General features: G+C 43.7%; 4 protein-coding genes across 7 annotated transcripts in view; 3 read left to right on the top strand and 1 right to left on the bottom strand.

The window, feature by feature from the left end:
- The first annotated feature begins 190 nt into the window (after positions 1 to 190).
- Positions 191 to 4,246, top strand: UFD1 (ubiquitin recognition factor in ER associated degradation 1). The gene is given in 10 exon segments (XM_054082677.1): positions 191 to 367; positions 805 to 855; positions 857 to 877; positions 1,571 to 1,607; positions 1,610 to 1,638; positions 2,174 to 2,239; positions 2,532 to 2,579; positions 2,941 to 3,029; positions 3,410 to 3,490; positions 3,888 to 4,246. Coding segments are annotated over 10 exon segments (807 nt in total). The 3' UTR covers positions 4,096 to 4,246.
- Positions 4,247 to 4,838: 592 nt separating this feature from the next.
- C17H22orf39 (chromosome 17 C22orf39 homolog) lies at positions 4,839 to 6,498 on the top strand. Of its 2 annotated transcripts, XM_054082118.1 has the most exons (4): positions 4,839 to 5,030; positions 5,109 to 5,276; positions 5,854 to 5,992; positions 6,194 to 6,498. In XM_054082118.1, exons 1-3 carry the CDS (start codon positions 5,007 to 5,009, stop codon positions 5,977 to 5,979), a joined length of 318 nt encoding a protein of 105 aa, XP_053938093.1. In that variant the 5' UTR covers positions 4,839 to 5,006; the 3' UTR covers positions 5,980 to 5,992; positions 6,194 to 6,498. The 2 variants fall into 2 exon arrangements, with proteins under 2 accessions (XP_053938093.1, XP_053938092.1); XM_054082117.1 differs by having other exon boundaries at positions 5,854 to 6,494.
- Positions 6,499 to 6,582: 84 nt separating this feature from the next.
- On the bottom strand, positions 6,583 to 9,774 carry MRPL40 (mitochondrial ribosomal protein L40). Of its 2 annotated transcripts, none has more exons than XM_054082115.1 (4): positions 9,548 to 9,774; positions 8,823 to 8,906; positions 7,708 to 7,863; positions 6,583 to 7,378 (listed from the first exon to the last, which is right to left on the bottom strand). In XM_054082115.1, the coding sequence occupies exons 1-4, from the start codon at positions 9,619 to 9,621 to the stop codon at positions 7,069 to 7,071; spliced, it is 624 nt and encodes a 207-aa protein (XP_053938090.1). In that variant the 5' UTR covers positions 9,622 to 9,774; the 3' UTR covers positions 6,583 to 7,068. The 2 variants fall into 2 exon arrangements, with proteins under 2 accessions (XP_053938090.1, XP_053938091.1); XM_054082116.1 differs by lacking the exon at positions 9,548 to 9,774 and adding an exon at positions 9,437 to 9,537 and having other exon boundaries at positions 6,586 to 7,378.
- Positions 9,775 to 9,822: 48 nt separating this feature from the next.
- The window catches only part of LOC104054686 (protein HIRA), a 33,773-nt gene continuing 19,266 nt past the window's right edge, over positions 9,823 to 24,329 (top strand). For both annotated transcript variants that reach the window (XM_054082113.1, XM_054082112.1), the window contains exons 1-9: positions 9,823 to 10,069; positions 16,651 to 16,713; positions 17,437 to 17,547; positions 18,342 to 18,432; positions 18,935 to 19,029; positions 19,901 to 19,996; positions 21,239 to 21,399; positions 22,276 to 22,443; positions 22,967 to 23,080. In XM_054082113.1, the coding sequence (XP_053938088.1) occupies positions 10,033 to 10,069; positions 16,651 to 16,713; positions 17,437 to 17,547; positions 18,342 to 18,432; positions 18,935 to 19,029; positions 19,901 to 19,996; positions 21,239 to 21,399; positions 22,276 to 22,443; positions 22,967 to 23,080 (936 nt within the window). In that variant the 5' untranslated portion in view covers positions 9,823 to 10,032. The remainder of the gene's footprint in view (positions 10,070 to 16,650; positions 16,714 to 17,436; positions 17,548 to 18,341; positions 18,433 to 18,934; positions 19,030 to 19,900; positions 19,997 to 21,238; positions 21,400 to 22,275; positions 22,444 to 22,966; positions 23,081 to 24,329) is intronic.

Raw genomic sequence — 24,329 nt, 5'->3', positions numbered from 1 at the left:
CTGCATACCTACAGCAGCTTTCAGTCACAGCACCACCTTCCCTCTGCAAATTTAAATAAATGAAGCAAGCAGACTACTTTTTACAGATGCACCTGGCTATTCTTCCTGAAGTCAAAACATGGTAAAGTGGTGCATTTCAGGGAGGTGGTGTGGCTCCAGTGAGAGTAAATATATGCAAGGAAATAGAAACATGGGTCTTGTTGATGGTAGTTTGTGTCTTTGTTTTTCATTCTTTGCAGATGATGCAGAACTGCTGCTGGAAGAGGGAGGCCTGGTGCAAGTGGAGAGCGTTAATCTTCAAGTTGCTACTTACTCAAAATTTCAGCCACAGAGCCCAGATTTCTTGAATCACAAATCCCAAAGCTGTGTATCCTTTGTTAATCAGTTATGGAGGAGGGGACAAAAGTGTTTTCCAAACTGGAATGAGGAAGCAGAACAGCTTTTCAAGTATGGCTCATACTCTTCCAGCAGTAGCTAACTACTGCTGCTGAAAGAGCAGTAGTTTTTAAAACAAAAAGGATGGAGAACTACGTATGTGCTACACAGGTGCTGCAAAACTGCGGGCACGAAGTGGTAGCCTGGAGTGGAGAATTGCGTTAGCTGAATTTGGCTTAAAGTCCATGAATCTGAGGGTCCCTTAGAGCAACTTGTACACGCTAAATGTTTACCGAAAGGCTGTCTACAATACTGATGACTTTCTAAACCATGCTTCCAGAGACAAAGGATCAAAGTTTTTATGACATAGAGCTTTAAAGCTTTTGAGTTGCACTGAAACTAAATGTTTCATCTTAACATACTCCACAGATTAGAAATGCATTGAGAAACTTTGCTTGTCTCACTACTGGGGATGTTATTTGCCATCAACTACAATGAAAAGGTACAGTATACAGCACCAGTCCGTGCAAGCTTCATCTTGGATACCATCAGTTTGAGGAAATGAAATTTCTGCTCATGAAAAAGTACGTTGTATTTCAGTAGATGGTGACCATGTAAGGACTTCGACTGCAATCTTTTGAGCTAGATTTTAGCAATGACTCTTTTTGCAGCATTTAGTGCACATTGTAGCCTAACGCTCAGTTGTTGATCATTTTTTAGCACCACCATCCAGCACAGAGCTATGCAGTCTTGTTGATGAGTAATCCTAGATAATTGATTTCACAATCAGTTTGCTATTGGAGGAAAAAGGGGTCAGTTAAGTCTTCTCCTGAACTGCTGTTTCACACTGGTTTCTGACACACCAGAAAATAAAATTTCGTTCTGTGATGTTTTTTACAATTCAAGAGACTGATTTTATCCTAAATTCATAATTTGCTTTCAAAAATGGAGATTAAGGTACATTAAGAGCACAGCAGAAGTAGGTTCTCTGGCTTCTGCATGTCACAGTCTTCCAATGTTAAAAATCTTTGCTCTCATGTTCTGTGGAGACCCTGCAGTATCCAGTTCTCAGCCTAAAGAGCACTTATTTCTATTTGCATGAAGCTATCTGAAGGGAAAGGTTTAGCTCTTCCTTTCTTATGGTGTAAATTGAGCTCTTTCATGTGCAATCTGAAGATAATCATTACTGTTTCAGATCTATGAGCTTCGGGTAATGGAGACCAAACCGGATAAGCTGTATCCATCATCGAATGTGATATGAATGTAAGTTAAAGCTGACATGGGAAAGTCTTCTTTTACTGTTTCCTCCCAGAAGGAGAGGGCATCTCGTTCAGTGATAGCACTGAACACAAGTACTTCGCTGCTGCAGGGAAGGTAAAATCGGGTGGGATGAGGGAAGCCGATTCATTTCAGAGTACACGTGTATCTCTAACCACACCTCTGGGCTCCACCTGCACTTCATGTACCACCTGTACATTCTAGGCTATAGTACCTAGACTGTAATATTTACCTTCAATGTGGTTTCTATTCGGAGTTTTATTTAACAGCCTTGTGTTGGTTCAAACTCTAATGATATTGTAGGGTACTGCTTTGCTGCTCTGTTTCAATTGCATGCCAAGACTCATTCCTGGGAGGCTTAGTCTTTTTAGTTCCAAGACAAAATGTCTAACAAGCAAACCTCAGTTCTTTCTAGATTGAACTGAAGTGATAGTTTGTGGAGTTTTGAGGAATAGTAGGATAAAGTTTATGATAACAAAAATATCAGTCATGCTTATTTTTATGCTTCTTGTGTGAATAGGTGGATTTTGATGCTCCTTTGGGGTACAAAGAACCAGAAAGAAGTGCACAACATGAAGAGACAACAGTAGGTTAAGCTTCTTTTCTTCAAAAATGTGTTCTCTAGATGTCAGCCTTTCTTGTGGTGGAGCAGCGAGTGCCAACGTAATTTTTTTTTCCTGAAACACTTTCTTAAGGCTAAACTTTACTGACCAGACGCTTTTACTTATGTTGGCTAGGAGATGGTTGGTTGCCAACTGTTGATTTTGGGAAGGGATTGTGCTGTAGTTTTGTTTGGTCAGAAATATGTGGAATTTTTCTCACGTGTTCTGCATATCCCAATGTGAACACAATGAACGAACTTGGTTTTTCCTTGACAGGATATTGAAGCTGACCATAGTGGATATGTCAGTGACATGGGATTCCGTGTAAGTGACCTATTTCTGTTGGTTTCTGAGTATTGTAAAATGGTGAGGAAAGGTTCCACAAAACTGCAAAACACTAGTGCTTGTTCTTACAGGTGCTCTCGACTAGCTGGCAAATGTCTGTGAATGTGTTGTGGTGCTTACAGCCAGTCACAATTGAGTCATTGCCTTAGGTGGGCAGTCTGTAAATGGAGACTAAAACATACTCCTACAGCCAAGGTTCATCTACTTCTCTGTGCCAAAGAGAGAGTTGCTGAATCAAACAATTAAACAGAAGCGATAGTAAGAGTTTATAAAATATAGTCTCCCTGTACAGGGAGCTTTCAAGTACAAGATTAAATTAAAACTCCTTATGTATACATAGGCGTTCTCTGGCTCTGGGAATAGATTGGATGGCAAGAAGAAAGGTGTGGAGCCCAGTCCATCGCCAATTAAACCTGGAGACATCCGAAGGTACGTCTGTTTCCTACAGTTGTCGGCAGTGAAGGATCAGTGTTGGATCAGAGTTTATTTTTTTTCCGCTTCTGCAATACAACAAGCTAATTTCCTCCTCAGTTGTGAAATCTCTGAGTTGGGTGGATAACCAGAGCCGAGCCATGTATGGGTTTGTTGGTTTTGGGTTTTTTTTTTCCATAGAAGGAGATTTGGGAAATTCGCTGTGCAGGCGTGTGATTCCTGTGATGTTGCCCATGGTTTAACTCCAGAAGTGTTTGGTTATGAGAATTTGCAGCCAGTGTTGATGTGATACTGACTGATTAGAATGGGTCTTGCTGTCTTCAGTTGGATGGTAGATAGAGAACTTCTTCCATCATATTTTCATGCTTCTTTTCCAGAGGAATACCAAATTATGACTTCAAGATCGGTAGAATCACATTCATGAGAAACTCACGCCCACAAGCTAAAAAGTCGACGAGGTAAATGAAGTTGGATCCTTTCCAGTTTTGCCACAGAATCGGGACATAAGAACTGTTGTTTGAGTTGTGGTTACCTCTCCCCCATAGGCATGGTTTTTCACAGCTGTTAAAAGTTGTAGTAGTGAAAAGGTCGTTTGGGCTTTGTGAAAGCAGCCTCTGATGTCCTGAAGTGCTGGTGGAGCAGGCCAGCGCACACTTGTGTTGGTTGGGTGGAAGGTCACTGAAGTGTTTGTGTCTTATTTTCAAGGAGAAAGTTGTTGTTATGTATGATTAATGATGTGAAATGTGGGCAGGCAGTTGCTGCTCTGATGGATTGCTAATAATTGTTCAGCTTTCCTTACATACGTGTGGTTGGCAAAGAGGTAATGACATTTTTTCCCCTCTCTCCTTTTTTCAGGATGAATCTGGGGGCCGGTTTATTGCCTTTTCAGGAGAAGGCCAGTCCCTGCGCAAAAAGGGAAGGAAACCCTAAGCTGTGGTACCTCTGGTCAGTTGGGGAAAATAAAAGTAACAGTTGCAGATCATTGGATCCTGGTTATTGCAGTGGGGAAGAGCAAACATTTTGCAGCACAGGAGCACTTCACTGGTTTTGGTTTTACCTGTAAAACTGGATCTGTAGAACTGTTCAAACTGTCAGTGAAAATTAAGTCCTGGGAATTCTGAGGGAGTTTCTGTATGTGTTGTAAAGTCTACCCTGGAAATTCTGGGCAGTAAAACCAGCAGGGTCTGCATACTCCCTTCTCCTGTCCCAAGTAGTGAGGGTCTCGTATTGCTCTGTGCTTGGTGTTTTCCTCCTTCTGTGTATCTTTTGTCCAAATTCCAGGTAAGCTTTGTGGTGTGGTGCAAACGAAGGGTAATGTGTCTGTGTGGGGAGCTTTGTCCAGGGTCTGTGACCTTAGCCACAGGTATCAGGTAATGAGTAGGTGTAACCATCCCCCTGTAATCACTTTTTGTATTGGTAATTAATAAGGCATCTTTTGGTAGCCGAGACACAAACCACACTGTAGCAGTCTAACGCCACGTGGAGGGAGAGGCAGGGCCCAGATACAAAGCTCAGTGTCTCACGCTCCAGAGCAGCGTGTCGGTGTCGGTCCTGAGCCTTGAGGGGAGCTGGGTCAGGCCCCTCTGAAGGCCGAGTAACGGCCCCTCGGTAACGCACCTTGCCTCCGCGATGCGGTGAACTCCCCCCGCCACGGAAGCCTCTCGAGAATCGGACGGGACCGGGGCGTGGCCGCGCGGTCACGTGATGGGAGTCCCGCCTCACAGCCATTAACTGTTGTCGGGGCGTGGCCTCGCATTCACGTGCTGAGAGCCCGCCCCAGGCAACCATTGGCTGGGGGCGTGGCCTCGCTGTCACGTGTTGGGGAATCCCGCACCAGGTAGCTATTGGCTCGGTGCCTTAGCTCCCCGTTGGCTGGGAAGGAGTAGGGGCGTGGCCTCAGTCACGTGCTGGGAGCCCCGCCCCGAGTCGTCATTGGCTCCTCCAGCCGCTCTCCATTGGCCGAGGTGGGGTGGCATGGCGGGCGGCGAGGCCTGGCGGGTGAGCGGGGTAGGGGGCAGGGGGGCGGTGGGGTTAGGGTGGCTCGGCTCGGTGCATCGTCTATCTGCCCGCCCGTAGCCGCCGCGGCCGTGCGAGGACTACTGGTGGGAGTGGAAGCACTGCCGCGGGCTGCGCCACGCCTTCCACCACTACTACGCGCACGGGGAGCTGCCCGCCTGCGGCCGCTGGAGAAACGACTACGAGGCTTGCCGCGCCTGGGAGAGCGGCCGCGCCCCCGCCGCAAGGGTACGGCCCCGGGATCGGTTAACCCCTCCTGCCCTTCTTTCCCGGTCTGGGTTGCCGCCCCCGAATACGTAAAATATGTTGTTGGGGTGTCCGGAACCGCTCCTGGGTGAACCCCACCAACACCACCAGACTAGAGCCCTTCGGCAGACACTGCTTCAGGGGGATGGAATTGTTCATAATCTTAGAAAGTCAGGTTGGAAGGGACCTCGGGGATCATCTGGTCCAACCTTTTAGGTGATCTATAGTTTAAATGAGACGGCCTAGAACCCTGTTAAGGGTTCCTAGAACCCTGCCTTAGAAGCGTCCAGTGCAAAGGAACATACCACTTCCTTTGGGAGATCACTCCAATGTTTAACTGTTCTCATGGGGGAATAATGAAGGAGTTGGAGGCCAAATATCAGCATGACACAGTTAAAGGTTTGTTCCCTGGCCAAATTAGATCACGTTTGGCGCTTCTGTTCAAGCACAGTAAACTTCTGTTCCTCCTTTGATTTCAAGTAGTCACGGGAGGGAGTGAGCTCTGTAGGACTGGAACATCCACTGCAATTGTGGTAATATTTTCTTTCCTGTATTTCAGGAAGCTTTGTGTGAGAGTGAAAGAGCTCGAGTTAAGGAGAAGCAGAAATACGCTCCAGTATGGACACTCAGGAAGAGCCCACCACCAGACTGGTATCTTCCCCTCGACCAAGACAAACCCAATTAGCACAAATGCTTTGGTCAGTAATGTAACACACGGTGCATAACTACACTGCATTTTTTTTTGTCAGTGTCCTCTTGAAATTATACAACTGTAGCTCTGCCCTGCAGTACCTTAGTACTCATTGAAAAATACTGAGAGCTTATTTAAACACTCAGTATCTTTTAAAGGGAGAACTGATGTGCTTCGTTTGGTTCTCATCTCTTACTACTGTCTTAAGCTCTAGGATTTCATCTCAGCAGGCAACTCCCAAGTTAGTGCGTACAAGATGTAGCTCCTCTTGCAAAGTGAGGACCTCTTCCAGAACAAGGGAACTACCTCAGCCCTGCCAGACAGGAAAACAAAGGAAAGCTGGGACTCCTCCCGGCGGGGATTTAAGAGGATTCCCTTTTTTCAGGGGTTAAGGGCTGCTCTCCTTAACCCTTGGCTGGATGGTGCTGCAGACCCTGGCACTGCAACCCCACCCCTCGGTAGAACTGCTCTTGAAGGGTGGTGCGTGTTGATGGCAGTATTCACAATTACTACAGAAATAAAGGTTTAAACCAATTAAGAGAGCTGTGTTTTGTTTTACCACAAATCCTTCGAGACTGTTACAACAGTTACATGGCAATTTCAGTGTGTCTCCCTATGTTTTCCGCGTGTTTTCCCTCTTAAATGCAGGTGTACCTCAGTGAAGTCTGAAAAGAAAGGCAGTAAGCAGTCAGCTGATGCCTCTGGTACAGTACAGCCTCGGATGTGACAACGGACATTATTTCCACATACCACAAGAGTGTTCCAAGTTATGGTTTAAGCAGAACAAAACACTGCTCCAGAGTGCATGGAAGGATGAGAGGTACAAGCCCCGAAAGACAAAATACTTTGGAATACTACTCATTCATCTTGTTCCAGCATGGCCTGAGTGTAAGGCAGTGGGGCTTTGCTGGGTGTCTTATTACTTAGCCATTTAAAAAGCCAAACCATTAGGTACTTCATTAGTGTGTTTTACAGTCACACACATACAGTATTTTAACCTGCAAAAGGAATTGTTAGTTCTTACTCAGTTCTTTCCTTCTGTCGGCTGAGTAGCTCCTGCCAGATTGACAACAGACTCCTCCATCACTGCGTATACACTTTGGTGATATCAACACATTTTCCTTCAGGAGGATCATAGCCGGGAAGCGGTGGGCTATAACTGGGTCCCTCTCTCTCATAGGGGAAAAGCCCCTCATCCCGTCTGATTGCTGCCTGATAGAGCTCCTCCGATTCCAGGCGCAGTTCCTTCAGTGCCTCTTGCTGAGCTGCTACAAGGGTCTGAATGGCTTGCTTTTCTGCCTTATCTTGCTTCTGCTTAAACAAACACCACTTTTTCATCAGTAAAACTCTTCTTTCAGTTTCTTCAAATGACAGAGGGGGAAGACTTCGCACCCTGATAAAGAATCATACAACACTGCACTAGAGAAGCAGCCTGTGCCTCGAAGAGCAAATTAAAAAAAAACAAAACCAGCCCCCTCCAGGGGTTCATTCATGCAATGTCTGTAAGGTTTTCCATGGTCATTCTAACAGGAAATTCATGCTACTGTTTTTTCACTACTTTTAGCAGGGGCAAATAAAATCTGCTTCCCACATTTTTTTCCGGTAGAAAGCAGACCAGGTTTTTGTGCCAAGGCTGGCACTGCACTGCTGCTCTACACAGAAAGAAATTGGAAAGACTTCTGCCATGAATGCAAGAGCGTAGTGAAAGATGGTCTGGCTTACCTGCTGTTATCTGAGTACTTGAGTGGTGCTATAAAATCCTCAATTGGAATCATTTCTGGGGCAGCTTTCTCCAACTTTTTAATCTTCTTTTTCATCCGATCCTTCTGTGCTTGCTCTCTCTTTACATCCACTTTCTTCTTCTTCTTTGGTTGTGCTCTACAAGGGAAATAATTATGTGAATGAAATAAGGTGTTTCATAATTTAATTCAACACCAGCAACTTTCACTTCACTTTTCTAAGGACCATTCCTTCCCGCTGCTCAGCTTGGTCCCTCAAAAGATGCTCCAGCTGCTGGTTTCATTCAGGCAGTGTGATTTCCAGAAGACAGTGATCTGTCTCGTAAGACTTTCTGCCTGCCTGAGAAAAGCAGCCTCCAGTTTTGTGCCGAATGTCAGAACGACCTGAGGAAGTTCCACAGAGACTGAACTGGAACTGTTTTACACTTGCTCAGAGTGTAGCAGAGTAGTTAACAGCTTTTTCTGCAAATAGTCCTGTCATCTCATGTTAAAGAGGATAGTGGGCCATTTCACACATCCTTTTAAAATTTCCACATTTGGAAGGTATTCAAGGTGCAGGTGGTCCTCCCCTAGGCAGATCCAGTGTGCCCAGAATACCACCTGATATGCTCCACAAACAGATTCATCTTGGCAGTGGACCCACAGGAGATCACTCCTGCTTTGCCAATAGAACAAACCACCTTTCTGGTGTGGAACAGTCTCTCTGGCGGTACCTAGCAGCTGCCAGGGTATTTTAAATCTACTTGCATCAAAACAGACATGGATACCAAAACCTCACACACATAAATGCAGGCTGTTGTATTTTCAGCTCAGCTCTTGTTTCCTTCACTGCTCACCAGGGTACTCTGTGGCACAGCTCAAATCTGAGCATGTCCAGTCACATTCTGTAGCTGAGGAAGCAAATATGACTACAGACAAGCAGAAAGCAATAATTGCATTGCTTACCATTAAAATTTCCTCAGGAAGCCAACAGTTCTTAGCAACTGCTACAGTGCCTTAAAAGCAAACATCTATCGTTATAAGCTAATTTGGGGTTGGGAAAACTTGTTCCCCTAGGAATGAAAGTTCTTCTCTGTAGCTCCTGGTAAATGCACTCACCTCATGAGAAGAGATGCCCTGAGCCCCAGCAATGAACTCTGCCAGTGGCTGCCTCGGAATGGAACCATCTGGGGCAGCCAGGAGCTGAGGAGGAAAAAAGAACATAAAAGCGTGAGGAGGAACAGGCTTTGATGGTGTTGATTCTGCATGGTACAAGAGCTATTTATAGGTCATAAACCATAACAATGAGCTTTGAATCATCTTTGGCTACTGAATGCACGGCAGCACATGGTATTTGCCTCACACTCTGCACCGAGGAGGCTAAACCCTATGTGTGGGATGGTCATTGTGTGAACCCAGAGGAGCCGCGGGCTGAGGCAGACATGGCTTCCAAGCAGAGCAATTTGATCGGTAAGCTCCGATAACGGCCCCTGCAAGGCACCGATCCTATAAAGCCCAAGATGCCTCCACGGAGAAGAAAGCGATACTGCGTCCCAAATCTCGGCGGGTGCCACGGGAGAACCGGCCCCAACGCCTGCGCCCCAGCCCCTCCCTGTCTCTCCCAGCCCTCCCCAGCGCAGGGCCCGTCCCAGCCGCCCCTCAGCTGCTGCCGCCCGGCACCGAGGCGAGGCTCCCCGGGCCCAGGGCCTGTCCAAGCAGCTCCACAGCCACACCTCAACCGAACCCCTCCGAGCACGCAGGCCGCCGCCATCATGGCCGCTGACAGCGCCGCGGTGCTCCCGGCCCCCCGTGCCCCGCCGCCCGCGCCCCCCGTTCCGCCTCACGATCGTTCCGCCCGGGCTCGCCGCGCCGCTGCGGCGGGGCCTGAAGGGAGGCGAGGCCCCGCCCCGCTCGCCATGGCTGCGCTCCGCCCGGCACGGGGGAGCCGCCCGCCCCGTGTCCGCGCCTCGCCGGGACCTCGCCTTTTTCCACCCCTCCGCCGCCTCCGCCGGCCGAGGCGGGGGCGCGGCGGGGTGCGGGGTGTGCGTGTTTCCCGCCGGGCCTGTTAGGCGGAGGCAGGCGCCGAGTTCCGGCATTGCCGGGCGCCGCCGGAGCGGAGCGGGGAATGCGGCCGGGCGGCTGCGGCTCGGGCGGCGCTGGGGCATGGAGCGGTGCTGAGGCGGCGCCGGCCGGCGGCGGGCAGAGCGGCGCGCGGCGGGGGCCCGCGGTGGCCGGCGGCCGCTGCTGAGCTCTGCCGCTCGCTCGGCCCGGGCGGAGCCGACCTGGGGTCCCGAGGGCGGAGGCCGGCGGGGGCCCCGGGCGGGGAACAATGAAGCTGCTGAAGCCGACCTGGGTCAGCCACAATGGTGAGGGCCGGGTGGGGGGCGCTGCGGCGGCTTTGGAGGGCCGGGGGGAGCGCCGGGGCCGGGGGGTGGCCCCGGGTGCGGAGCCTTTGGCCGCTGGATGAGCCGTTCTCCCCCACCTGGGCGAATGCTGGTTGCCCTGTGGAGGTGGGAAGGGTTCGAATCCGGCGTGGCCTGCGGCTCGGGGGGCAGCCCCGAGCACCGCGGGCTGCGCGGCCGCCCCGAGCCGGCGCTCGGCACCCACCGCAGCGCTGTGAAGCCGGGGCCCGTGCTGAGGGCCCCGAAAGTAGAAGCTGCAGCGGGAGTCCTCGATGCTGCCGTTCACCACGGAGGGAGAAGATTCCTCCAACGGCACTTCCAAAACAACATTTATACGGTATCATGTCTACCTCTTCTCTGGTCATTCTGTCGAGGTTAGTGAGGTCTACCACTTTCAAAATGAAGGGGCAATGTTGACAGAAAGCTCCGTACTCTTCTGTTGTGCCAAGAACAGGATAGCATTAGTGTTCTGCATTTTACACTGCTTATGGTGTATTTCCAGAGTGATGCCTCTACTGTTTCTGGCAAAGTGCTGAGAAGAAACCCAATATGAAGAGCTGGCTTCTGTTTATGCAAGTTTTGTCCTAAAATTCATGTGTACAGCTTTATTTCAACTGTCAATTTTGTACCCTGGTATAAATGTCAATAGTGGGACTCATATGGTTGGTCTTCGTCTTGGTTTTGTTCTAGACATGAACTTATTCAAGATGGAGAAGTGTGCTTTGAGCTAGAACCCACAGATGCAGCTTTGCAGCTACCCTTCTGCGTGCTGTGTTGTTCTTGTTATCATGCTGCAGGTTTAAAGGACAGCAACTTAAGCCTCGGGCTGGAATTCACTTCTATCTTTACTTTAAGAACTCTCCAGGGGTGGTGCAGTCAGCAGATGGACCCGGCCTTTTTGCAAACAGAGGTCATGAACTGAAAAAAAATATGGAAGCACTTTATTTGAGAGGGTTTTTACATTTCTGCTTGGTTAATCTGAACAAACGTAGCATTTACCTTTTAACTCTGGATGCCTGTGGGCACACTGTCCTGTCCCCTCTGGATGTTCAGTGGGACCCCACTCATGGGCAGCTGAATAAAAACTTGCAGCCTAAATCTTTGCAGATCACAGGGATTAGCATCTGCACCTTTTGGTGTGGATGTGCATTTGAAATCTGCAGCAATTTAAAATACGTCTGAGCACTGCAGAAAACAGTCTTCAGCCAAGTGGTGTTCAGCAGGGGTTTGGTTTGTAAAGCCCTAGGATGCTTTGCCTGGTGAATAATGTGCTACGCAGGGCCTCGATAGTCCCAGATTTTATTCTGATTGCTGCTGCTGTCCTACTGGGATGAGTTTGGGCAAGTGACTTGTTGCAGTTTCACCAACTGCAAAACAGACAGTCATTTGTGAAATGCTGTAAGATCTGCTAGCTTATCCAGACCAATATAACATTCATGCATCCTTGTCCCTGGGGCAAGGAGCATGGGATACAAACTGGAGAGTTCAGTCAGCCTTTTTTAACATGTTCAGGTTCTGGCCTCTGCAGGCATCTCTGCCTGCAAGCAACCCCTCACTCTTAACAGGTCTGCATGTTCACTCTGAAACCTCTTGAGAAACAGGGTGCAAATATCCGTGCTGTTTGTGCTGGAGTGCACTGAGATCGTTTGTACTCCCTTTGGCACGAGGGGCCCCTTCGCTGCTGTTGATTTGTGGGTGAGAGTCCTGATAACCAAACTGGCTCTTCCACATAGCAGGCCGTGGTGCCGTTATTCCAGCATTTCTCTCTCCCAACTCAGTTTCGGGGTTTGCACTTTACTGGAGAAAGTTGAGTGAGTTTAAAGATGCTTGCCGGCATACGTTTTCTGAGATTATAGTCATTAGAAGGTAGTGTTGTGGCAGGGAAATCGGTACACCTGGGGATCGGGTGCTGTTCAGCTGAGATGCTGTGCATTTATGGTAAAAACACTGTTAAAGTGACTCTAACAGGTTTTTGTCTGGGAGTTCTTAGTTTGACTTCGTCTGAGTACTTATTGGAAGTATTTCTTCTCCAGATGCATTTTCTGTGAACTTTTCACGCTCTTGATGTGAGTTTAATGCGTTTTACATTAAATTCTCATTATTGTTGTATTCTTTTCCACACTTCTTTGACTTAGTGCAGGGAAGAATACTGAAAAGTGCTGTCTAATGGTGCAGGAACAGCCAGCAGCGTGATACAGGTTTGCTTCTCCTTCCCAGTTTTTTATTTGGTGCTTCATAAAGATGCATCAGCATCCAATAATTCTGTATCTGTATTTGATACGTGAGGTTTTGAGAGCCCTGGTGCTTCGAGACGGCTGATGCAGGTAAAAGGTCCCTTGCAGTTTCAAGAAACGCCTGCAGACTCCAAGGTGCTGTTTGTGGGTGACATGTGGAAATGGGAGCCTGCTTTTGTTTAAATATAGGCACAGAGTTTATCTTTCCAACCTGTAATGGTGGAATGTAAACATTTGCATTGATTGGTGAGTCATGTTGGATGTTGTGTATCTGATGGGCTGGGAGCAAAAGGAATAGAAACTCATTCATATTGTGGTAGAAATTCACCTAAAATTGTCTTTGAATTTCATTGATTATTGCCTCAAGTTAGATGACAAACATAAATGATGCAATATTTAAAATTACTTTTTTTTTTTTTCTTCCTTCAGCTGGCATGTTTGGTAAAGATGGGACCTTCTCCTTGGGTTTAAATTATCTTTTTTGGAACTTTATGTTCCAGTCCAATTTCATTATTGGTATTTCTTTAAGTACATAATGTATATTTGGATTCTTCAAACAAATAATCCAGCAAGATATCTGGTCTGTGACATGTTGGTAGCAACAGCCCTGCCTGGCAGGGAACATCTACTACTGGGTCTAGGAACGTGAGCTCCTGCCGCTTCAGCTATGAAGATCGCTCGCATGGACGGGTCACTGCAGCCACAGCCAGGAGTGAAATTCTGATGCCTGGGGTCCTGCGCTAGTTCAGGAGTTGTTGATTCCCTCTTTGGTTTGTCTTGTTGGGTTGAGTTTATGCTTTCCTGCACTGATAAAATTACTTCAACTTATAGTTGAAGAGCATAGTGCAAGTGTGAACCAAGAGCTACGAGCTCTAAACAACTGAACAGTCCACATTTAATTGCTCTGCCCCAAGGTCTTGGAATGCTATCCAAAGCCATTTGAAATAATACCCAAGCAGACCTGTAAGTAATAGTCATCTAGGTTGACCAGTAGGTATTCCGCTGTGCCAGTGTATGGCATGGCGTTATGCAGTGGCCGTTTGTGTTTCGATGAATGCCAAGTGTCTGTTAAGAAGAAGGTGGGACAGGCAGAGGCTGAGTGTCCTGACAGATTTCCTGTGTATGGAAAAGGGAAGACTTCTTTTCTGTACAAACTCTGGGAAGTCTGGAACTTGATTTAGTAAACTAATGTTTCCAGGGAAAAAAAGCATGTTTTTAAAGGTTAACCACTGGATGCATCTGGATGCTTCTGGTGAGACTTAGATGTATTAAACTGGACCCGTTCACTAGGAATTAGCCATCAGATGGAAGCAATTTTTACATGGCTCTTGCAGAAGATTAATTTGACAGACCTCATGTTCACAAGCCATTGTGCTCTAAGCTTATTGGCAAATTCTGCAGAAAGCCCAGATGTCCTGGGTAGGTCGCTGTGTATGACTAGTGCACCTGTGGAATAAGGTCCCTTCCTGGATCATAATCAAGCCACGTAGGAAACGTGGTTTGCTGTTGAGGACTTGGTTTGTCACTGATGCCTTTCCTGAGTGCAAAGTCCATACCCTTTTTAAACTTTCCATATGAAATAATACCCTGTGACCTGACTGCTTCCATTGAGATCCAGGTTCTTGGGATTACAACAATTTATGAAACAGTCTGCTCAGTGCTTATTATGTCAAAACATGTATTTGTGCCAGGAAAAGAACTAAACCCATCCTATTATATAAATACATGGATCATTTGCTTTTGAACAGTGTTTTAAATGCCAGTTCCCCTCCATGTCATAAAATAGAGGAGAACTGAAAGAGGCGGATAGAGGAATGACCAGAAGCACAAGACAGCTTTTATCCAAGGAAGGAGGGAGCAGAGTAGGACTTTTTGGGCTTGGAAGTGGCAGGTCTGAACTGGAGGTGGGATGAATGCATGTAGAGTTGTGAGTGGCAGAAAAGGGGTGAATGTTAAGTGATTCTGGTTCACTGTTCTGCACAAGAATTAAGGGGTGTTGAAGTAGCAGTAAGAGGTGCAGGATGCGTGCAGTTGGTGGCTTTTTAGAGTTGATAGCTGAGCTCTGCATCTTCTCAGATTAGGGGCTGTCAGTGTTAACTATAGATCTGAGAAATGTCTGGTTTAATTTATAGAAGAAAACTCTTTTAAGGGCCTCTGATTTCAGAAGTCAGAGTTGGAAATGTTTGGAGCTGGAAGAATCATTGTGTGCTGGCACTATACAGATCCCTGTATCTAGGGGAGGTATCTAGTGCTGGTTTCTGACCACAAAGTGCTGGGCTAGGTGGACATTTTCCCTTGTGTGATGTGGTGAATTGTAAGCTTTTATAGTAAATTTGTAGCTAAGTTACCTCTGGTTCCCTAATGAAGATAATTTCATCAACTTTCTTTGTGGATCTATGTAAAAACTTTCTAGAGTTGTGCTCTTAAACTAAGGCAGAAGTTGGAGATGTTATGATAGTTTAAACACCTGTTAAAGGAAAATAAAATTATGTCATGTCTGTAATTTTTGCAAAGCAACAGGTGCAATGACTCATTTCACTAGTTTTCAGCATGCACAGCATATCTGTTTTGCCTTAGTAATGAGAAGCCAATGCGACTGTCGCACCAGCTCATTACTGTGTCCTTTGGTCATGGCTAATTTTTAATGCAGACTTTTGGGAAGGAAGAGTGATGGAGTTGGAGCGGGGGGGTGGGGGGGGAATGAGTCTTCCTGTATGAGATGTTTGCATCTATTAAACCAATTTTAAATACAGTATTGTTAAACTACAGACCATGGCGACTCTGAAGCCTTGTCCATAGGTGCCATGCTGTCTCTGGAAGCCGTAATTCCTTTTGATTATTGATGCCCCTGTGTTAGAGGTTACTGTTCATTTTGCTTTGCTGTTTCCTGTTGGTACAAATGATACATAGGCAAAATGAGCCAGGTTAGTACAATTAAAGTACTTTGGTAGCTGACCTCCTGGAAGGAGTCCTTCTCTCTTCAGGTCTAATGGCAAATTTGAGAGCTCACTAATTTGTCTTTGCTGACTGTTGATGCAGGTTGGAAAGGTAACCTGTTCTGAGTAAGGTCTACTGAATGGCCTATTTCCGTAAGTGTCAGTGGGCTGAACTATTTCAAATGATGCACTGGTTTAATTTAAGGGAACTTCTGCATCTTGGGAAGAACAAAATAAATGTAAAAAATGTAATAAAATGTAGATGCTGCAGTTGCAACATTAAATCTATTGCTGGATAAATTCTACGGGTTTTATTGTTTATGTCTTAACATATCATGAAGATACAATGCAAGAATTGACATATTTGGGAAATTTATCGAGTAGTCTTGATGCTGTGGGTGCTAGCTCTATTAGCTGTTAGGATAAATTCCCTTATTTTCTACTGGCACGTGTGTGATCTTGCTTGCAGAAGCATTCTAGTTTGAAAGAGTTCAGACTGCTGCCAAAAATGACTTGAATGTGGGAATCTCATGCATATTCTTTCAAGTAATCCTTAGTAGTAGATCTCTGGGCATCACTGAAAGGCAGCAAGTTTACTTTTCCCCCTCTTCATTCTAATCCTGCCAAGGTTTATAAGAACTGTGGACGTATAGGAGGTGGTATGAAACCCAGTAGATGTAGCAGAACAGGCTGAGAGTGACGGTTGTCTGGTTTCTGAAGTTGTTACCCAGCTATGATAGTTATTTGTTATAGGGTTTACATTCTCTTAAAACTTAGTTTTCTTCTGAAAGACATAAAGTAAGGAGAACAGAAAGATTTAAGAGTAATATTAGAGTTGGTTCATCTTCTTTTGTCTGTATGGGAGCCAGAAAAATAAAAGTTAGTCTTGTGATAGAAGCACTTTATAACAACTGAATTTAAATTTGAGACAGGTAATTGTGTGACCAACAGGTGCTGTCTGAGACTGAGGAGGATTTTAAAAAAACAAAAACAGAAACAAAAACAAAACTTGCTTCAGGTCATCAGCTAATAAACTGTAGAAACCTGGAAGAAATTCCTTACTCAATTTGAGTTTAGCCTCGTTGGTGCTTGCTTTGTGGTATTACTTTGCTTTGAGGCATTTGGCATATCCTGCTGGATATCCTTGGTTATTGCTGGTTTGTTACGGCACAGTAACTCCCATATACACATTTAGTATGCTGTTTCTGTCATAAAGTTGCTTTTGGTTCTTAGACGCAGCTATAATTCTTACAACTGTAGCTTTCAGAAGAAGGAAGTTATTTGCCAACCAGAAGGGCTATGGTTCTTTTGGCATTACTGCATTCCGTTGACTTTAAACCAGTTCGTTATGTTGCTGCTTGTTCTCTCATTCCAGGAAAGCCAATATTTTCAGTGGATATTCATCCAGATGGGACCAAGTTTGCAACAGGGGGACAAGGTATGTCTGTGTTCTGATAGAAGCCAGAATTTTGGGTTATAGTAATAACCATGTGCCTTCACAAGACTTCAGTCAGTTTGACACTTAAAAACACGTCACTTAGGTGATGATCTGTTTCTTAGAGATTGAAGGCATTGCAATGTGTTGAAAAACTCTGCTGTTACTGCAGAAGGCAGGATTACGTTTTCTGATGTCCTGGACATCATTGAGATAGTAGCTGCAGAAGTTGAGTTGTGGTGATACTGGCCAAATTTCTTTTTTTATTTGAAGAGGAACTGAATGTGAAGTTGAGCTTTTTGACCTGCAAAATAGTAGACTTGTTAAAAAAAATCCCATTATATAAACTGAATAGCTAAGGAAATGTGCACAGTGATATTATTTGGATTACAATAGTGAATGACTTTGGCTACAATAATTGTAATTTAGGATTTGAATGTGTCTTTTCTCTTTCAAAATACAATTTTATTATAAATAGTTTATCCTTATAGTTGGTATCATTATGTACAGTGCAGTTTTTGAACAAGGCTGCAAAACTTTAATATCTCCAAGAAAAATAAAATGTTTCTGACTTAATGTAACTATATTAGAATGTCATCTGTATTCAAATGTTTCCAAAGCTCCACTGTAGTAATGCCTACATTTTGGCATCTGTTCTGGAATGGAGATTAAATGGAAAAACATTTTGGCATGTACTTAAAAGAGGAGGCTTTTATTCTCTTACAGGTCAGGATTCTGGGAAAGTTGTGATCTGGAATATGGCTCCTGTCCTGAAAGAGGAAGATGAAAAGAATGAAAATATTCCCAAGATGCTTTGTCAGATGGACAATCACTTAGGTAACTAAGATTTTTTTTTTTTGTAGTATATAAGTACATTTTTTGTACTGGTGATAATTTGCCGAAGCCTAAGCATTACATATTTGTAATTACAAACCCCATTCCCTGTCCAGTGGTGAAGCATCAATAAAATGCAGCAAAGTGGTCTCATACTTCGGCTGTACACTTTTTTAGATATTCAGCAGAAAACATTATTAAAACGTGAAAAAATGTACAGAGAAATAGATACCTTTGGAGATATCCCTGTGAACTTTCTAGCTGTGGCCACAAAGTAATTGGTCATGCACATTGTGAGAGACTGGGGAGCTCTGAAAATGAGGAGAAGAGAAGAAATAAGTATAAAGGAAACATCATATGAAGTATATTTTTTTATACTTTCGAATTGGTCTTGATTTATTGCATGCTGTGTTTGAAAGTATAGTAACCTGAGCAAGCTGTCCGCTTTCTTCTCTCCATGATATAGCTTTCCTTCTTCTCCCTCTTACTCCCACCTCATTTATAATACCACAAACAGTTTCCTGTGTTAGATGAATATCAGTCTTTCTTCTTTTGAGCTGCTTTTGGTCAAGCTTTTTTAAATAAGGCCTATTTTTTTAAAGTAAGTTATTCAGCTGCTGCTGAAAGATAAGTACCAATTCATTTATCTAAAGCAGACAGAGTAACTGCTTTGAGTGGAAAAAAGCACACAAATCGTCAACATCTCCTCTCAAGTTTTGCTTATTATAAACTCTGTTCCCAGCCCAAAGTGCTTATTCTTAGATTTCACCTTACAAACATTCTTTTCTACATTTCAGCTTGTGTGAACTGTGTGCGATGGTCAAACAATGGAGTGTACTTGGCTTCAGGGGGAGATGACAAATTGATTATGGTGTGGAAACGAGCTGCGTAAGCATATTTCTTCCTTCTTGATTTTATATTTGTTCTCAAGTAGGTTACTCTGTCACGTCTCTTAGTGTGTATTCCCTGTGCTGGCATTTTGCAAGCTCGGCGCTTTGCTTTGGTGCATAAGGAGCTGAAACCTGTGACACTGGATCATTGGTGTTGGAGATTTGGTCTCCTTTGTCTCTTGGGCTGGAGCATGTGCCTGCCTGGGCAGTCTGCTGTCAAGGAGCTGAGGCATTTTCTTCTGTCCTTGAAGAAAGCTTCCTGATAAGATTTGAAGATTTATTTTAAATGGTATCATTTTTTGCTATTCGTGGAAATCATACATTTTATTGAAAATAATTTTTTAATAACTGGAATTATTTTCTCTAAACAATACATGGTTTTGCTTCAGTTTACATTGTAGGAATAACTGACTGTAAAGCAGAAGTGTACTGCTTTTCTTCATAAGGAAGTTTGAAGAACTTGAAGTGTTTCTGTTGATAACTATTTCCATTTTATTTAGGTACATTGGACCTAGCACTGTGTTTGGTTCTAGTAGCAAACTTACTAATGTTGAGCAGTGGAGGTGTGTATCAATTCTCAGAAGCCATTCAGGGGGTAAGTTAAAAGATGTTCAATGAACGCATATATTTGGAAAATTGTTTTCCAGTGTCACATTTTCTTGTTCAAAAAGTATATATTTGTGACAAGTCCCTAATTTTAAGAGCAACAGTGAAAATTTAAAAGAAAATGTCATTTGTAATTAAATGTTAGTTTTCATGCAAATAACTTCCAGCAATGTAGTAGGAAAACTTCTGGTGACTAAGAAATCTGTATTTTGCTACTTTCTAGCTTAAAAATGATTATTAATAAAGAAGCTACATTGTATTTTTATTCAGATAAATAAATGCTCACTCTTGCAGTGAATAATCTCCTGGTTGGCAAAAGATGAAATTTTTTGTAAAATAAAGAATAAGAATAAGAATATTTTAATAAATAAATAATAAGAATAAGAATAAAGATTATTAATTAATTAATTTAGAAAAAAAAATAAACCAAAAATGAAAGAGCCATGCAAAAGATGAATAAACCGGATCATTTCAAATGCATTTTGCCCCTCCTGACGTGGGCTATGATTAAAATAAAGATTGAAATAACTTTGATCACTCCATGTGTTGGAATAAAATGAGTGCATTGCAATAGCTACTGTTGCTTTTTTTATTCAAAACCATACAAAGTACCTTATACAGGCATCAGTGTTTCCTGTAATCACGGAGCATTGCATTTTCTGCCTCAGACTTTTTTTGTTGTTCCCCACTGAACATGGTAAATGGGAGTGTTGCTGTGTTTTTTCTTACCTTCCTCTCTACTGAGATGAGAATCGTTTGTCTGTGATGGAAAAATATTCCCACGCAAGTTCTTTTTAAAAGGACTTTTGGATTCTCTGATTACCATCAGTGTCTAATATGGAAACTGTTTTCTTAAACAGATGTCATGGATGTAGCGTGGTCTCCGCATGATGCCTGGCTGGCATCCTGTAGTGTGGATAACACTGTTGTTATCTGGAATGCTGTCAAATTTCCAGGTAAGAATTCTTACATTTCAGATGTGCAAGCGTGTAAAGCTCTGTGACAAGCTCTTCCTTCTATGAGTGTATTCCTTTGATGGAAAGCCTCTATGTGGGAAGGGGGTTGGCTGTCTCTTGAGATGACACGTATGCAATCTAGTGAGTCAGTCTTTCCATGTTTGGATGGCAATGCGCAGTGCACAACAGCTATGTTCAGGTTGTGCTGCTGATTTTATGTGAAGGTCAATATTAGATGTATTTTCTTTTTCATCTTCTCAGCAAAACCCCAAATAAATAGAACTTCAGCTTGATTTTACATCTGTATACGCATGTATTTTTTCCCTGTTATCTTTGTATGTGCTTGACTTTCCATTCATTTGCCCTCAGGGGGGCATTGTCTTATTTACTCCATTTTAAATGCTGCTATTTAATCCGCGGCATGACTGTGCATGATGAAGGAGAGGGAGGAAGGATGTGGGGAGGCTCACAGCAGCAAAGCCTTCAAGTGTTACTTTTGATGGCCATTTTCCTCCTTCCATTCCTGCATTGCTGGCAGTTCAGACAGTCCTGAGGCCTCTGTTTCTCTGGGATGCCGCTGCCAGGCACAGCCGGTGCACTGAACAGCTCTAGCGCCTGGCCAGGGTCTGGTGCAGTTAGGGAGCTTCTCACCACGTAAGATGATGCAGGCGAAAACTCCCATTGTGTGATGGCCAGTCGCTGCCATTTACTTTAGGATTGCTTCCAATCCCGATATTGGAGTTTTTAGACCTTAAAGCTAGCTGTGTAGCTCTGCAGCTGGCTAAGCAAGAGGTTGACTGAAAGGAGGTTACCAAGTCTGCCAGGTTTCTGTGCCTCTGTTCACTTGCACCTTTGATTTAGTTCATATTTGGTGCACAAAAGCTGAATTTATTATCATGATCTTTGGATACAGAAGTAAGGATGACAGTTAACTGAAGTTCCAATTAAAACATTGCTTTGCGTAGCTTGAAAGTGCTATTCTGAACTGCCTGGACTCTGCTGGTCTTCCCGCGCTGATCTGTTGCTTGTAAAGAGTTCTGTATCCCCTATTCTGTCCAGAGTTCTCTTTCCCACTTTTTTGTATCAGTATTACCTTAAACAGATTCCAGTTTGGTTGACATGTTGTTTGTACATTAGAAGAGGTTATATTTAATATACTGTTTCAAAAAGCTCCTGTAAATCTCCGCAGTCTGTCCTGAAGGGAGGTATCAGTAACTCCCTTTCTGAATTTTGTGTGCACAGAAATTCTTGCCACTCTGAAGGGGCATTCTGGCTTGGTGAAAGGGCTGACCTGGGATCCTGTTGGGAAATACATTGCTTCTCAGGCTGATGATCGAAGTTTGAAGGTGTGGAGGACAATGGACTGGCAGTTGGAAACCAGCATCACAAAACCCTTCGATGAGGTACTTCCGAATATGTGACCATTCAAAGTGAATTCCTCTGGAGTGAATGAAAACTCTTAAGAATAACTCTGATTCTGCACAGACATTAGTTAATTTAACAGTGCCGAATAAGATGAAACTGCCAGATTGCAGATTCAAAAGAGGGGAAGGAGCTACTTTCTCACACAGTATGCAGTTCAATTGAGACTGTCATTGCCATTGGATGTTGTGAGTGACAAAGGTCTCACACGGGTTATGTAAACAATTGTGTAAATTCCTAGAAATGTAGAATTTATTCCGAAGAAGTGTTGACACACTAAGTACATTGTTCTTACCTGTTCCTTATGCATCTTCTATTGGCCACTATCAGAAACAAGATAAGTACCTTGAAGGGATCTTTGGTCTGGCATCATACGGCTATTATGGGGTGACTTTGATCAAGCAATCCGATCAAATTTCTGGGGACAGCAGATGGTGCTTATGAGGGAAGTGTTTTGCAGTGATCTTATGGTGTCATGATTAGTGAAATTGCTCTTTATAATAGTCTGAAAACACCTGAATTCATGTGTGAGCTGGTATTGCAAGCTGAAGTCTCATTGTTAGCAGTTGATATGCTGCAGGCCTGTCACTGCCTAGGACTGTCACGGATACTTAGTGTGCAGTGTCCAAAAAAGCTTAGATTTTGTTTCTCTAAAGTTCCCGCACTAGGTCACCTGTATAAACATGACCGAAGTGCTGAGAATTGTATCTAATGACATTCTCTTATAGTCACGAAAGACTGACCTTGTAATCATATTCCCTAATTCTAGTATTTAAATAGTTTGTATTAAAAATCTGTTGTTTGCCAAATACTTTTAAAGCTCTAATATGTTTTATTTTTTTAACTCTTTTTGTCAGTGTGGAGGGACAACTCATGTGTTGCGTCTTAGCTGGTCACCTGATGGTCACTATCTTGTTTCTGCTCATGCCATGAATAATTCGGGACCTACTGCTCAGATCATTGAGAGAGATGGATGGAAAACCAACATGGATTTTGTAGGGCATCGAAAGGCAGTTACAGTAGTGGTGAGTGAGTGATAGTAAAACTGCAGTAAAACTTCTAGTATGTGCTTTTTGATAATTTTATGCATGAACAGGACAAGAGGTGAGGTTGGGTGTGATTAGTAAAGCGAACGCACCGTAGTGTTTAAGAAATGTCAACTTTACATGTTAGAAGCAATCGGTTTGCTGTTGTGGTAAGAGAACTGGTCATAGATGAACACGATAAGAAAGGGGAGCACAAGAGCATGTTAGCAATGCCAAACACTACTGTCAGTTATTCAGTAACTTGATTAAAGTGACTTAGTTTTATAGAGGGTTTCTGATCACTCTTAAAATTAGTATTGTTGGTCATTCCTGTTAAGGCATTCAGAAAGCCCTTGAGAAAGCATGTGCTGCTTTTGTCAGTGCTATTACAGAGTCTGGTTAGGGACTTTGTCTCTATGAAATATTTCTTTTTCACTCTTCAAGTGGAAAGCTTGCCTTTAAAGCAGATTTCCTACTAAAATGTAATAACTGTAATAAAATTTGGTTCATCTGATTTGTTCAGAAATTCAATCCAAAAATCTTCAAGAAGAAACAAAAGAATGGGAGCTCCACCAAGTCAAGTTGTCCCTATTGCTGTTGTGCTGTTGGTAGCAAGGATCGATCTCTTTCTGTCTGGGTAAGTTTTTTTGCTGCCTTTGACTAATGTGGTCATTTGGGTAAACATGAGGGTTTAGCGCAAAGGTTGTGTATGCAGCATTGACTCTTATGTTTAGACTCAAGTTTAGACTTGTTCTTTCTGTTGTTACAGGATTAGCTGTGGGGAAAAGAAGTGGATTGGTATTAGCTCATTCTGTTGAAGCCAAGAGCAGCTGAAGCCAGTGGCAGTATTATCCTGGCAAAAGAGAGAAATTAAGGGGAATGTGTTAGCATACCGTTAATAAGCATAGTGCAACCCTATCCCTTGCTCTGTCTTTTACTCATTCTCCATGTGAGTCTCCTAAGAAAAAGCCTTTACTGTTGCTCCATGTTTAGCCCACCTACCCACTAATTGCTCTTAGAGTCCATCTTTTTTAGCCATGCTTTTATGGGTATGAGGAGAATATGGCAAGAACAGGACAGCTGTTTCTGAGCATAGATATGGCTAATCTCTCCGCTTCATTCTGGCTTCAGTCCCTGGCTTTTGCCTTTGCTGCAGAAAGGACTGTGAAAGTGAATGAGCTTTTTAAGTATACATTCAGTTTTGGAGTTTACTTTAGAATCTGCACTAAAATTGTTATTCTGGTTAAGAGAAGAGTGACTGTTCTCACATTTATAAATGCAAGATGGGTTGTTTAGAAACTGCAAAGGGCAGTGAATAAATTTAACTAATTTGTAAAGATTTGTGATGAGAACCTGTGCCAGAACGCACCAATTGCAAACTGCAATGTACTGTTTATAGACTCCAGTGTGATATTTAGCCATGAATTGCTAAATGCATAACACTAAATCTGTTTCTGGCAACACTACCAGTCTGTACCCATGTCAAAGTATCACTCTTAGTATATTTTACTTTCTCTTTATACTATAACTTAATTTAGGGTGCCTGTTGAGGTTAGACTGGGTATTAGAGATGTACAGTTTTATAGGCAGTCTTAGCCCTGAAGAGCTTAATAGATATGTATACAACACAGACCTATGGAAACATAAACAATAGCTGATAAAGATGACTATTACACTACATCTGTGAACCTATGATCACGAAATAGCTTCTCCTGCTTCTCCTGCTTCATTTCGGTTGTATTATTTACTATAGATGTCTGATTTAGAACAGGCTACTGGGAATTTTAGTATTCAGTTCTTTATTAATAAGCTGATTTATAAGTGTAGAGGAATCCTCTTTAAGAATAATTTTGAGTGAAATTCCCTTTGCTCTTGATAGGTTTTGC

This window comes from Cuculus canorus, chromosome 17, assembly GCF_017976375.1.
Source record: "Cuculus canorus isolate bCucCan1 chromosome 17, bCucCan1.pri, whole genome shotgun sequence".
NCBI lineage: Eukaryota > Metazoa > Chordata > Aves > Cuculiformes > Cuculidae > Cuculus > Cuculus canorus.
Note: the sequence above shows the minus strand (reverse complement) of the source record. Positions and strands in the feature narration are given on the sequence as shown.

What these genes read in the sequence shown, in the direction of transcription:
- MRPL40 (XM_054082115.1), bottom strand. Translation starts at nt 9,621, where the DNA reads ATGGCGAGCGGGGCGGGGCCTCGCCTCCCTTCAGGCCCCGCCGCAGCG. An exon ending in AGGGCATCTCTTCTCATGAG is followed by an intron (nt 7,864 to 8,822) that starts GTGAGTGCATTT and finishes TTTCCCTTGTAG; the next exon opens with AGCACAACCAAAGAAGAAGA. An exon ending in AAGTACTCAGATAACAGCAG is followed by an intron (nt 7,379 to 7,707) that starts GTAAGCCAGACC and finishes ATTCTTTATCAG; the next exon opens with GGTGCGAAGTCTTCCCCCTC.
- C17H22orf39 (XM_054082118.1), top strand. Translation starts at nt 5,007, where the DNA reads ATGGCGGGCGGCGAGGCCTGGCGG. An exon ending in CGGGCGGCGAGGCCTGGCGG is followed by an intron (nt 5,031 to 5,108) that starts GTGAGCGGGGTA and finishes GCCCGCCCGTAG; the next exon opens with CCGCCGCGGCCGTGCGAGGA. An exon ending in GCCGCGCCCCCGCCGCAAGG is followed by an intron (nt 5,277 to 5,853) that starts GTACGGCCCCGG and finishes CCTGTATTTCAG; the next exon opens with GAAGCTTTGTGTGAGAGTGA.